This window comes from Jaculus jaculus, chromosome 14 (genome assembly GCF_020740685.1).
Source record: "Jaculus jaculus isolate mJacJac1 chromosome 14, mJacJac1.mat.Y.cur, whole genome shotgun sequence".
Lineage (NCBI taxonomy): Eukaryota > Metazoa > Chordata > Mammalia > Rodentia > Dipodidae > Jaculus > Jaculus jaculus.
This window is the reverse complement of record NC_059115.1, coordinates 43,513,247-43,527,992: the sequence shown is the minus strand read 5'-3', so window position 1 is coordinate 43,527,992 and position 14,746 is coordinate 43,513,247. Positions and strand designations below refer to the sequence as shown.

The 14,746-nt window shown below is 37.3% G+C and overlaps 1 protein-coding gene across 12 annotated transcripts in view; it reads left to right on the top strand.

Annotated features, from left to right (window-relative positions):
* The window catches only part of Chl1 (cell adhesion molecule L1 like), a 224,358-nt gene that overhangs the window by 154,064 nt on the left and 55,548 nt on the right, over nt 1-14,746 (top strand). For all 12 annotated transcript variants that reach the window (XM_045133860.1, XM_045133850.1, XM_045133852.1 and 9 more), the window contains one exon: nt 13,319-13,441. In XM_045133860.1, coding sequence (XP_044989795.1) covers nt 13,319-13,441 — 123 coding nt within the window. The remainder of the gene's footprint in view (nt 1-13,318; nt 13,442-14,746) is intronic.

Genomic DNA, 14,746 nt, shown 5'->3' with positions numbered 1-14,746 from the left:
AACATATGAATTTTTAAGTTTGTTTGCAGTGGCTAGAGGTCCTGGTGTGCCCATTATTTCCCTCTCCCAATACAATATCTCTCCCCCCCCCCCCTCTCTCTCTCTCTCTCTCTCTCTCTCTCTCTCTCTCTCTCTATATATATATATATATATATATATATATATATATATATATATATATGTATGTATGTATGTATTCTGTATAAATAAATGAAAATATAAATATAATAAACAGCTTAAAGAAAGATTGAAGGCGTGAATGTGTGGAAAGTAAGAAAAAATGCGGGTTTTAAGGAGAGATTAAAGCTGAAATCACATGGAAAGCTCACTTAAGAGAAACTGAAGCTTTTAAAGACAGCTAAAGTAAAGCTGCAAGGGCATGGAGGAGGAAAGAATTTAGGAGCTTGGGTAAGGAGATGTAGAAGTAAAACACATGGGCATCTGCTGTGTGATTTCCTATGGAGGGAAGTCAAGAGGGCAAATGGTGAGGTTCAAGAAAGAATAAGAGGGAAAATATCAAAGCAGAGACCAAGAAATTCAGAGGAGAAATTATCATTGAGATTTATAATCATGGTGACCTTGAATTTAAAGAAATTACACAGGTAGCAGTTCTAGGGTTAGTGTGGACAACCATGTGTTAGATCTACAGTGTAAGGAAAATATGCATGTAGTAGATTCAGAGATGAGAGATGCAATCAGAGTGAGAAGTTACCCCAAACTATAAACTGGAGGCAAGCAGAAGAGTTTCCCTGATCAAAAATCAGTTTTATTCCCTACCCACTCAGCCAGGCTGGGTGATGGGGAAGCCAGACTCATGTGTGTCCCTAGCAAAGAGAGGCAGAGCGGAGCAGAGCCAGAAAAGCAACAGAGCTGAGCAAAGCAGGGAAGAGTCAGAGACAGAAAGAAGACAGCAGCCTTTATAGGCAAGGGGAAGACAGGATTAGTTTGTAGATTTGGAGGGTGGACCCCAGAGCCAGCCCACCTTCTTGATAGCAGGCTGGGATATGGACAGCAGGTGGCAATGTATACCAGTCTTGATCAGTCACAATTTTCACTTCTGCCAAGAGTTTGTTTCTTGTGTCAGGGTGAGGTGTGTGTGGGGTGGCATTTCCTGGTTCTCCCTGGGCCTCAATCTCTAACTGAAACTACTTAAAAGAAGTGAGTTATCTCCTACCCTCCTTCAACTACAAAGAACTTTTTAAATTAAATCTTAGAAGATGACAGTGTATACACAACCTCAGAAATTTTCTCTTAAACAAGTCCAAATAAATTTCCACTAAGGAACTGATATGTCTGACCACATTAAATATTAGAGTCTCTTATTTTATTAAAGAGATGTCAGAAAAGTAGAGTGAAATATAAGCCACTCATATCTCTGAAAATATAACTGCCAAAGCATATAATTAAAATAATGATTTATAAGTATTTTCAGAAATCTTTTAGTAAAAAGTGTGAAGCTAGTGTTGTCAGCAGCAGCAGGGCCAGAGAAAAGAATCCAAACTGCGGGCTAAAGCTGGCTGAGTTCTCAGAGCCCTCTATGGGGGTGAAAAGATGGATTTTCACTGCTGAAAAGAATTTCAAATGACCTAATAGGAAAAGCAGTAGATTTCATTAGGAAAAAAGCTTACAATGGCTTCAAGCAAGGTAGATATTGTACTCAGGTTTGCATTGCTGGCCGAAATCACCCACCCAAAAATAGCTTGTGGGAAAAAAGGGGGTTTATTTTGGCTTACAGACTTGAGTGGGAAGCTTCATGATAGCAGGGGGAAATGATGACATGGGCAGAGAGTGGACATCACCTCCTGACCAACATCAGATACACAGTAGCAACAGGAGAGTGTGCCAAACACTGGCAAGGGGAAACTGACTATAATACCCATAAGCCCTGCCCCAGCAATACACTGCTTCCAAGATGCATTAATTCCCAAATCTTCATCAGCTGGGAACCTAGCATTCAGATCACCTAAGTTTATGTGGGGGGGGGGCACCTGAATCAAACAACCATAGTAGATTAATGGAAAGACACTCAGGGAATGGAGAAGATGTACCCAGGTGTGGGCTTGACATGGGAGTCACTCCAGGATTTTTTTATACATGTATATAATTCTGTATAATGTATATAATTTTGTATGCATGTATGTAATACATGCATAAAGCGATTCTGGTGGATTCCTATGCTATGCCTTCAAGGGGTACTGAAGAACTTAGATCACACAGTGCTTCCAGAAAGACACTGCATTGAGTTCTAACAGACATGGAAAAATTCTAGGCCACAAGTGTTCCATGAGAAGATTAGTTATTTTCGTGTAAACATAAGTTAAAGGTCTTGTTTATGGGATCCCGAGAAAATACTGGGAAAGGAGAAAGACCAAACTCAGGTCATATATGTTTGGTGCAAAAGAAGGATTCATGGCAAATTTAACATTCTTGCTTGAAAATCGTTTTTTTTTTTTTTTTTTTCTTTTTCTTTTTCTTTTCGAGGTAGGGTCTCACTCTAGCTCAGGATGACCTGGAATTCAATATATAGTCTCAGGGTGGCCTTGAACTCACAGCAATCCTCCTATCTCTGCTTCCCAAGTGCTGGAATTAAAGACGTGTGCCACCATGCCTGGCAATATCATCTCTGTGTTGGCAACCATTGTAGCAGCTGTTCTGGAATTCCTGCTTGTCAGGTATTAAGAGGCTTCAATTTGACTCCAGAGGAAAGGGTTCCTATTCTGTCCATGTGTTTATAAACTCCCCTTTCTTTTTATGCTGCAGGAACAGTATGGCACAACAAACCTTGAACCATAGACTAGAATAGTAAATAACAATGTAAAATTGTGTTCAACATAACTAGCAATCAGAAATAGGACCTTTGTCTCTCAAATGGGAGATATTTCTCAAAATCTGAGGGGCAAGGACTTTTGGAAGAAAATATACAATCATCAGAACATATACATACCAGTAATAATGTTACTAGAGAACAGATGTAAATTTAATGTGAGGCAGATCAACTGCTCCCTTTCAGACAGGATAGGACCTGCCTGGAGTCCAGGGTCTCTGTTCTACTTTACAAATATTTTTTGAATCAAGTCTTCAAGGATAATACCAAATCTTACAGATGTCCATTTTAAAAAACAAGGGTCTGGTTCATGAAATGACATATTCCTACACGGTGTGGACCTGGAGTAATTCATTGTCCCTAGGTTCATTTCTTTGATAAGCATTATATTGATTACTTTTTCATTACTGGGACAAAAAGCAATGTAACAAAGGAAATGATTTGTTTTGGGCTTATAGTTTAGAGGGGATATTTCATGGCAGGGAAGACAGGACCATCACATTGCACCCCAAATCAGGAAGCAGAGAGAGGACAGGAAGTGGATGTGGACTACAAAATTTCAAGGCCCACTCCCACTGACCCCTCCTTCCTTAAACAAGGCTCCACTTCCGAAAGTTCCTGAACACCACCACCAGGTGGGAACCAAGTGTAAAATACATGCCCTTATGCATACATTTTACATTGAAAACACAATAGGTGTAGAGTGAAAGTCTTTTACATAATTCCTTTGAAGGTCACCTTCAGCTCAGATTTCTGTATTAAACACATTAATTTTACAGGTTAGGAAAAGTTGACAGTTTGATAGCCAAAGAGATGAATACAAGTGCCAGTCTTTAAGATTTCTCCTCTCCTTCCACAGAATCAGGACGGGATTAGAGATACTATGTAAGGATAGATTGTTGCTTTTACACACATTTTATCTGCACCTCTCTAAAGATATACTCATCCACTTTTACTACCCCACATGTTCACATGTTATACCCTTTCCAACTTATATATATATATATATGTGTGTGTGTGTGTGTGTGTGTGTGTGTGTGTGTATACACTTGGTAACATCATTTATGTATGTTTGCATTTATATGGACACAAGCATATGTAGATACTATATATGCATATGTTGACATTTACTTATTTTAATGTATACTTTTAACAACATATACTTTATGTATATGTTATAAACACATGCATATATATGCACATGATGTATATAAACACATGTTTCATATAACATGTGTATATATATATACACATACCCTGTATGTGAAAAACATATATACAGAAAAACTAGCAATCCACTTACACTAGGTGGTATATGCATATGGAAAATAACATTTCTTAGCAGAGAGGCTCAGGAATATTGTGAGCTATAAAGAAAATCTTGCATAGATGCATACAGTATGATGTTATTTAAGTAAGACAAAAGTATATAAATCTAAATGAAATATTGATCAGGAGTATTCTTTATGTGGTAAAATGTTAATGCAAAACAAGCAAACACAATGTTCAAGGTGGTAATTACTTCTAATGAAAGTGGGAGAGCAGGGGTCAGCACCAGGCCGGAAGGTGGTGATGCTGATGAACAGTGAACATTTTGTAAAAACTTTCATTTGTATTTCTTTCCATCTTGGTGTCTTTTACATTTATTTTGTGAATGCTATTTTATAAACTGAAAATTAGACAGCGAGCAATCCTGTGATGCATCTGAAGCAGTGGGTTATTAAGATAGTACACCAGCAGAAGAGGGCAGAACAGTGGTGTATGCACTTGGGATTGGCTTTAGGGCTTTCCATTTGAAATGACACTTGGTAGGAAATGTCCATTAATCCTAGATCAGAAAATTCTGCTACAAAAATGTGGCTGAGGATCATGGAACTATATAATGCATGTCAGCTCTCTCTAATCATGGATTCTGCATTTGTGAGTCACTAAATTCAGCCAATCTCAAATAGAAAAATTTGAAAATAAAAATTGTATTTGTCCAAATCATGTACATACTATTTTAAAACCTGAGGACCATTGTATATATGGGGGTGCATGCATATGCTGTGTATACTTTATATTGTAGCTAAAACAAGGTTCTAAAGATAAAATGAAATAGAGATTAAATGTGTGCAGGAGAATAGTTTGCACTGGAGTGATCACGACCCTGTATTCTAGTGGTTGCTATGGATACACAAAGACAAAGGCAGTAGCAAAACCTATTGAGAGAAAGAAATGGAACACATATAAGATATAAAATTTTAAAGAATTTTTAAGAAATATTTTCTGACATTATTTAAGCAGACTAAGTGAAGATATGAGGAATGTGAAGCTAATTCTGGCTTGAAAATGACAGGATTATATCAGCAGATGGGAGTGGATCAGGGCTTGTAGTAGGTAGTTGCTCTTTCTCTGCTATTGTAAAAAAGAGTAAAATAAATTAGATTTCTTACACCGCATTTCTAGCCTTTCCTGAACTTACTTTGCCAGGTGACAGCATTTTGTAAGTGTCTACATGGTAAATAGGATCTCTTCAGTCCTTAGTTCTCAGTCAGACCACTGACCATGTTTTGCAGTCTTTAAAAATTGATTTTTATCTTAAGTTATAGAGAATTGCTTTTAGCTTCATATTTATAGAAAGGTTGTGATTGTACTTTTAGAATTTATATCTCTCCCCCTTCAGCCTTTTACTTATTTGTTACAAAAAAGCATTCACTTATAGTATTCTATTTTCTATAATCTACAGTAACACATTTGAGTTTGGTAGAGGGTAAAAAATTAATTAATTCCTTAAACCAACAAATAGAGTGAATTATTTAGACATGCATGAAAACTCAGTTGACTACATGTGATTTCTAAGGCATTGCATAGGGATTTAGTCAGTAAATTCTACAAAAATACTCTATATAAACATCTTTATTTAAGACAAGACTCATTCATGTGTTAGACATTTTTTTCTGATTACATTCATCAGATTTCTGTCTGTGTAACAAAATACCTTAGCTAATCGACTCATAAAAAAAAGATATTTATTTTGGTTCAGTTTGGGAGTGTCCAGTACATGCTGGGCTGGCCTCGTTGCTTTGGCCTCAAGGCAAGGAAGAACATGTTGTTGAAAGCATGAGGAAGAGCAAAATCTGCCCACATCATGAACCAGACAATAAAGAAGGGACCACAAGCTGTGCGTGGTAGTGCACACCTTTAATCCTAGCACTCTGGAGGCAGAGGTAGGAGTATGGCTGTGAGTTTGGAGCCACTCTGAGACTACATAGTGAATTCTAGTTCTGCCCAGGCTAAAGGAAGAACCTACCTCAGAAAGAAAGAAAGAAAGAAAGAAATAAAGAAAGAAAGAAAGAAAGAAAGAAAGAAAGAAAGAAAGAAAGAAAGAAAGAAAGAAAGAAAGAAGGGAGGGAGAGAGAGGGAGGGAGGGAGGGAGGGAGGGAGAGAGGGAGGGAGGGAGGGAGGAAGGAAGGAAAGAAAGCCAGCCAGCTAGCCAGCCAGCCAGGGAGGAAGGGAGGAAGGAAGCGAGGGAGGAAGGAAGGAAGGGAGAGAACAGCAAAAGAGAAGGGAACACAAATCCACAACCCTCTTCAGGAGCATGCACCCAACATGTGATCAAGAATTAGGCCTAGAGCTGGGCATGGTGGTGCATGCCTTTAATCCCAGCACTCGGGAGGCAGAGGTAGGAGGATTACTATGAGTTTGAGGCCACCCTGAGACTATATAGTGAATTCCAGGTCAGTCTGGGCTAGAGTGAGACCCTATCTTGAAAAAACAAAAAAAAAAAAAAAAGTATTAGGCCTCACCTATTAAAGGTTCTGCCATTTGCCATGGAGACCAACTTTATCACATGAACCTTTGCATGGAGGACATGTCCAATTCTTAGCATTAGAACCTTAGGATAGCCTAGAAAACAAAACAAAGATAGCCCATGGAGGTGACTAGTGGGACTGTTTGTTTGCCTTCTTCATCTGTGAGTAGAGTTAAAATGATAACATAAATAATTTTACTTTGGCTATTTAATACTAACCACCCCAGGGCTGGAGGGATGGAATTTGTCTACAAAGCCAAAGGACCCAGGTTCAATTCCCCAGGACCCACATTAGCCAGATGCACAAGAATGTGCATGTGTCTGGAGGTTTCAGTGGCTGGAGAACCTGGCCTGCCCATTCTCTCTCTCTCTCTGTCTCTCTCTCTCTCTCTCTCTCTCTCTCTCTCTCTCTCTCTCTCTGTCCTTCTTTCTCTGTCAAATAAAGAAAGAAAGAAAGAAAAGTAAAATAAAAACTACTAACCATCCTTCAGGGTGTTGCCCAGCTTCCTCCATGTGTAGTCCTGATCAATCACAACCTATTGAATGTTCCCTAGTTCCTTAAAGTTTTTGAAACATCATTTACATATTATATTCTTAGGTATTTTAAGTGTCTAACCAGTGGATTTTCTGTAAAGATCATTTACACTGTGACAATCTAATATTGAAATAATTCATACATCCTCCCAAATTCCTTGGGTCAGATCATACATGTCCTTCTTCCTGCTTTCTGGGCATCACTAGTCTTCCAGAATCTTTGTACTTACTTTTCTGGAAGATTTCATATTGAAAGTTCCTTTTATTATCAGTTCTTTCAGTTTGCATGTTTTTGAGATCCACCCACGTTGATGCAGTGTGTTGTGCATTTTCATTGCTAAATAATGTACCATTTTAAGGATGTACCACTTCCGGTTTATTCACAAATTGACTGTCACTGACAATGTCTCCAGCTGAAGGTGACTGTAAATAGCTCTACTGTAAGTTTACTACTGAAAATTCTTGGAACTTTGCAGAGCACTTAGTTGTGTAGTATTTGGGATGGTCTTATGTATTAATTAGGATCTTTAAAAATGAGAAAGCTGTTCTGCTATCATGTTCTTCCTGATCTTCATTGTCTTGTTGATGTAAAAATGCTTACTACTTGTGACTGGCATACTGTCTTCTCCAGTTTCTGTGTGTGTTGTTTTTTTTTTAACAAGAATTTTTATTTTTTATTTTTTAATTGAGAGATAGAGATAGAGAAAGAGAGAGAGAGAGAGAGAACAAATGAGCCTAGGGGCAACAGGCTTCTTGGTGTACTACTACAAATGAGCTCAAGGTACACATACTACACTGCACATCTGGCTTTGCGTGGAAACTGTGGAATAAACATTAGTCAGCAGGTGTAGGAAGCAAGTGTCTTTAACTGCTGAGTGATCTCCCAAACTTGAAAGATATTTTAGAGGAATTGTTTCATGACAAATAAATAAAGAATAAAACTTTACATAGTATTAAACTAACCTAAAAAATGGTAGGCTTATGGATGAAATCTTTTACACAGAATTTTAATGATAACCAATTAAAGAGACTGATGTACTAGGTTTTTCTACATTTTGTTCATTTTTCTGAACTTCCTCTAAAAAATTCCCTTATGCAAAACCCTGGCATTTTGCCACTCTGTTTTGAGAGTGTCAGAGAATAACAAACAAAGTATGGCTTCAGATACTAAGTTCTCCTCCTAATGCATATGAACTAACCAAAAATCAATGTCTTTAGTTGAAAGAACAACAAGGAATTCAAAGCCTTTCATTCAGGCTGAGAATTTTGCACTCATCGGTCAGATTATGTGAATGACAAGGATGAAATGGGCTGAACTGGATGTCCTTTCTTAACATGAATTCATTAGACACTCATGGACTTATAGACAGTGTTATTTTTCTACAGTCCTAAAAGGATTAATGGGGCTCTCTACAGGAAATAGAAATCAATTAAACTCTTTACAGACAGAAGCTGGAGTTAAGGGTAATACAGCATGTGAGCTTGGTAAGCAGCCATTCATGAGCATGAGAGCAGGATGGAAACAATTTGCCAAACACATTCAAGTGAAGAGTTGGGCACTCAAAGGCTCACCAGGCTATTAGTAAATACAGCAACAAATCAAAGTGGATAAAGCCTTTTGGCTTCGGGATATTAGCCCAATGATAGGAAATGGAGGAATAGCTCTGTGAGCAGCCATAAAGCTCTTTGTCCCATCTTCCTCCCTCCACCTCATCTGAAAAGCTATTTGAAATAGATGCAGATACTGCTAAGATACAGGGGACAGGGAAAGGCAGGAGCAGCAGCAGCAGAAATCCTTTGTCTTTTTTTCTTATTTCACCATTTTACATGTGGCAGTGTGTCCTATGCAAAGGTGAAGGGTTTGCATGGTAGCCAATGTGGTAAATGCTTTTTAATTGACTAGTACTATTTTGATTGCATGAAATATTACACTTAAACTTTGATACAAAGGAGAGGAAATGAGTTGTGTTTTACTGCCCTTCTATTTTATGTATAAGGAAACTGAAACATTTTGAAATAACAGGATGGTATGTGGTAAGAGATAATGCCAGCAATCAACTCCAAGAGGCTGGCCCCAGAATTCTCAAGCCATGATACTGTGAAGATGACCATGCTTTGATTCCTTGGGAATGATATATTCTAGATTAGTAAAATAGCTTGGAAAGAGAGTACTATAATCATGCATATGCGAGAATATTGATTTTATTCTTTAGGTACCATGGAAAGACCATCCACAGCATGAAGCAAGTTGGCAGTGCCCTTTACATTGAAGAGGTCTCTTGCACAAGTTATATTTAAATTATTCTGATACAGCTTCCTTTTTTCCATTCCCTCTAAGCATGTTGTCATGGCAGGGCTTTGTAATATGCCAAACTATAGGGAGCTTCTCACTTTGAGAGGCTTTGGGGAATCCATGAGAGATGAATTTAGAGGATTCTAGACTGTCAAAGAAAATTTAAAAAGAGACATATATAGAAAGTTATCTGTTCATTTGGATAGTTGTTATTAGCACCCAGTTTATAGTAGAGGCTATCTTCTAGACATCTTTTGTCAGAAGTCATCTCTATTCCAGTGTACAGTTACTGTTAATTTTGTCTCTGCATGTTAGGCTAAAAACATTGAAGTGATGAATTTTCAGAAAATTGACAGCGCCTGAAGTTTTAGAGCTCCAGTCGAGCTCCTGTTTGTAGGTTTGCCACATCTTTGTAGAAACTAGGAAGATCTGATATACAGCTAAATTGTCTCTGGAATTGGAGGAGTGTTCAAAAAGTCAGATATGAATATAGTAAAGAGTCACTTGTACTGTTGTAGTGGTTATTGGACATTTTCTTACTGGTGAGTAAACATGAAGACATATAAGAGAAAGGGAAAGAGATGGACTACTGTGTGCTTCATTTGCTGATGCAAATAGATTGGTAATGTCATTATGTATGAAAAAAAATCGATTGCATCCAGTTAAGGTTATAATGGGATTTGTGAACATTTTTAAAGTTCCGCTTTGTGGGCATTGATGAGTAAGCTGATCCTGATACTTTTGAAAATAGGCCATTCAGGTCAGGCCCAATTTTAATAAAAATACAAGTGATTGTGTTGGTGTTGAGATTGCTTATTGGAAACAGGATGGCAAACCTAAATAGGACAGCTACCTCACATGCTCACAGACTATGGATAATGTTTTAAAACATTGTATATGTCCTCAATAAATAATATTAACTGTTGTCATCTAAGAAACATTATTAGTCACTATATTTAGTTTTGAATGGAGTCACTTCTTTATTTGAATTGAAATTGCTATGGTATGTTAGTATTAAATTTAATATTTTCTGAGAATGTTAAAATTTTTATATACTAGCACAGCATCAGAATAAATATTCTAAAATCATAAGGCCTAAATAATCCTGACTACTTAATTTCCTTTGTAATACTTATTCTCAGCCCTTAAATTTGGTGCTGTGTAAATGATCTTCCTTGTTTCCTGATATTAATTTCATGTTTATTTAAAAGCAGTTCCAAAGACTTCTACTGTGTGCAAGGGATTGGTAGACTTATAAATTTCCTTATTTTAATAATATATACCTTAAGTGTCAAGTGATGTACATATTTATATTTCTCAGAACTAGACTTTCATAATCTAGAATTAATTAATGTAAGGTTCATAGCACTTTACCAGTAGTGTTATCTGTCTCAATCATTAGATTTTTCTGCATGTTCTGAGGAACTAGTTCTTCAGCTAATCATTTCTATCTCATATTAATTATCTACTTAAGAATAGATAGCATTCGATGAACTGTGTGATCACATTGAGCACAGGGAAGTTTGAATATTATAGAGAGGAATTACATAACTCTTCCTAAACTATGTCTTCCTTCAATATATATCTGAATATAAATATATATACAACAACCCAAACACATCTCTCAGTCCTATGCCAGTGTTTATGGGGCTTTATTAACAATTACTCTAAATAAGAGATTTAAATTCAAGTGGTCAGGCACATGATAGTTTCATTAGTTACTATTTTTTTTTTTGTATAAGTTATGCTTTCTGCAAAAGGATTGTGTAGCATTTGATATACCAGAAACCAAGCTTTGATTTTTTTACCTGAAAGATCTAACTGTAGTGAGTACACTAAGCATAATTTCCTGTCCTTCAAGGGAAAATGTATGGTGCTCATACCAAAAAGATGCTTGAAGGGTGATTGTTACTTCAGATGTTTCCAGAGTTCCTGAAAGTCTGATAGGCATGAGCTGACCAAGATGGATTCACAGAAAGACCATCCTATAGCTGAATATACAAAAAGAATTAAAGCTTTCCTTCCCAAGTTGTAGAGTCACTATAATAACCACACTGCCTCCTGCAGTGTTAGGCTTTGAAAGGTCCTTGAATTTACACAAAAAGCAATTCACTGAAAACAGCTGGTGCATGGATATAAGAAATGTCAGCAAATTCCCTCACCTACTGAGCAGTGGGGAGAAAAGGAGGGTTGAGAGACAACAAGATAAACAGAAAACAAGTGTACAGAGCTTCTCAAAAAAAAATTTGAAGTAAATCAAATCTATATATTTCCAGGAAAAGTGATAATCTACTGTGAATCACAGTATTAAGGATAAACTACAGAAGCAGAATGACTGCTAATAATGCTCATCATAAATTACAGTTAGTGGGGCTGGAGAGATGGCTTAGCAGTTAAGCGCTTGCCTGTGAAGCCTAAGGACCCTGGTTCAAGGTTCAGTTCCCCAGGACCCATGTTAGCCAGATGCACAAGGGGGTGCACGCATCTGGAGTTCGTTTTCAGTGGCTGGAGACCCTGGCATGCCCATTCTCTCTCTCTAACTGCCTCTTTCTCTCTCTGTCACTCTCAAATAAATACATAAAAATACACAACATGTTTTTAAAAAAAGAAATTATGGTTAGTGTTACGGATGCCATCGTACAGCTATTGACCCCACTAGAACCTGGGTACTGCTACGAGTGTGTTCCTCCAACAACGTTAAAAAACAACTTTATAATGTTTGGTCAGAATACATTTTGAATTCCCTTATAAGTAAAATATTTTATGAGAATATTAATCATCGGAGTTCAGTTTCTAATACTGACCATCTTTGGCTTGCTTTCCACTGCAACCCCATCAACTCTCTTACAAAACTCATTCCACTCTGAGAAGAATGCGCCAAACTGAAAGATTGAAAAAGTTCCTTTCCTACATCCTTTTGATTTTATTTAAAATTTCACTAGCTAGTGTAATCCCAATGTGGATAGTTCTCTTTGTAATGCTAGATGGTCATACTTAACACCTCATTGCACTCTGGATATCTTCTCCATTGGGGGTTTTAAAACTTTTTTTTAGTGTAGTTAATTTCTGTTGTAGACAGCCTCTAGGTCGCTTAGATGAACTTCCAAACCAGTCACAGTTATGGAGGAAGGGGTATTTATTGAAGCTGCCCCATAATGGCAGAAGAAAGCTGGTCTGCTTTCACAAGGCCAAGCAGACAGAGAGAAGCCACAAGCCAAATCCCTAAAAATCACACCACAAACAAGTACAATTCTGATGCTCCAGGCACTTTGCATATCTTTAGATTGGAATTTCAAATTCACCACCACACCTTAGGGCTGGACCCTAACATCTACCTAGTGACACCTCCTCCAGCCAGGTGGCTGGAAATCCAAAAAGGTTTTAATAAACTCCTGAATCTATTGTGGGGCATTTATTCAAACTACCACGATGCCTCAGCAAGATAATTGGCCATCATGTTCATGGCCTTTGTCTTAAAGCATGAGGTACATAATATGAAAGCCTAAAGAAAATCATAGTGTTTGTAGAAAAATGATTTCATGTCCATGAAAATTAAAATAAGCAAGCCTTGGGATTTACTCCTATGTTCAGAACCATGTGCATAATCATATGTTTGCTTACACATTATGCACAGTGAAAATGTTCTTGTTTAGGATTTCAGAATGCCAAATTACCTTTAAAGTTGGAAAAAGGTGCATGCCAGGTTTACGATAGTATTGACTTCTGACCTCTGCAGGGTAGATGTGATAACAAGTAGCTTAAAATTTCTCAATCATTTTTACAAAATAAGAATTAATTATTAACAGCATAGAAGGTATTATATGACTTTAAAAGCCCATTTTAAAATTATGTTTCACATTGATCTTTTCATCAGGTGTTCCAAAATTCCCAAAGGAAAAGATTGAACCCCTGGAAGTAGAAGAAGGTGACTCCATTGTTCTCCCATGCAATCCACCTAAAGGCCTCCCACCATTACACATTTACTGGATGAATATTGGTAAGTAATGCTATGCTCTACCAATTATGAGGCATTGTCATTCCATGAGCCATGCAAATACCATTAAAAAATTCATATATGATGATCCTGAGAAATCAAATAGATTTTTACATTAGACACACACACTTGCAAGTCGGTCCTTAGCCCTAAACTAAAGAGTGTAAGTGAAAACATTAGCTGACCAAGAAAGACATCCTTCGATTTTATAGTATGTGAAAAGAAACAACATTGATACACTGTTTGTCTGTGCAACCATATTTTCTATGTTACAATCTAATTACATTTGGAACATAGGGAATGTTAGATTTCAGTATATCTTGAATTTGTACTGCTGGTTTACTCCTGTACTTTAGAATATTTCTACCAGTTAAACACAATGTGTCATAAAACATTTAATATTAACCACTGTATTTAATTTTCCAAAAAAGCTTTGCTGATCCCTAATATAAAATCCCTGCTGGTTGTGAAGCCCCATTCTTACATGGGATTTCTCACCTCTCCCCAGACATTTCTGCATTGTTTCTCACACACACACAAAGTGATATTTGTGCAGTGCTCAGAAAAGAATGAATGAAACTAATTTCAGCTGCAGCCATTTCTAGACTTCACTGTCTATAAAAGTGCCCAGGCTGCAGCCAGGAGAGAGGGTGGTTAAAATTTTACAGAAGATTTTTAGAGAGCACACTTTTAAAGAAATATGAATCAAAGAAAATAAAAGTACTAATTACATCATGATCTGAGCTGACCATTCTTCAAATAAGTCAAAGCTGACCCTCCCAGCAGAGATAGAGACCTAGACAGTAAAAGGAGTTGGAAGACCCTGAGTGGTTATCCACTCCTTGGGTTTCTCATAATGCTATGCTCCTAGGAATTTCATTGCTGTTAATTTTTTAACTGTCTCACTGCTCCTTTAGTAGACCAGAATGTAAAAGAATAGGAAGAACAGACAAAAAAAAAAATCAAATAAAATGAGATAGCATAAAAATATAAAGTTGAAAGACCTGGGGATATGCTTAGCAGATAAAGTCATTTCTGTGAAGCACAAAGACTTGAGTTTGGATTCCCAACATCCATGTAAAAGGCTGGGCATAGTAACACATGCTTATAATCACAGTGCTGGGAAGGTGGAGACAGAGGAGCCCTGGGGTTTGCTGGCAGGTTAGTCTAACAGAATCAGAGAGTTACAGTGAGAGACTTTGTCCAAAAAGCATTAGATGGAGAACAACTGAATAAGATACCACAAGGTCAACCTGTGGCCTGCACATACACACACACATGCACACACACACACACACAAGTCCACTC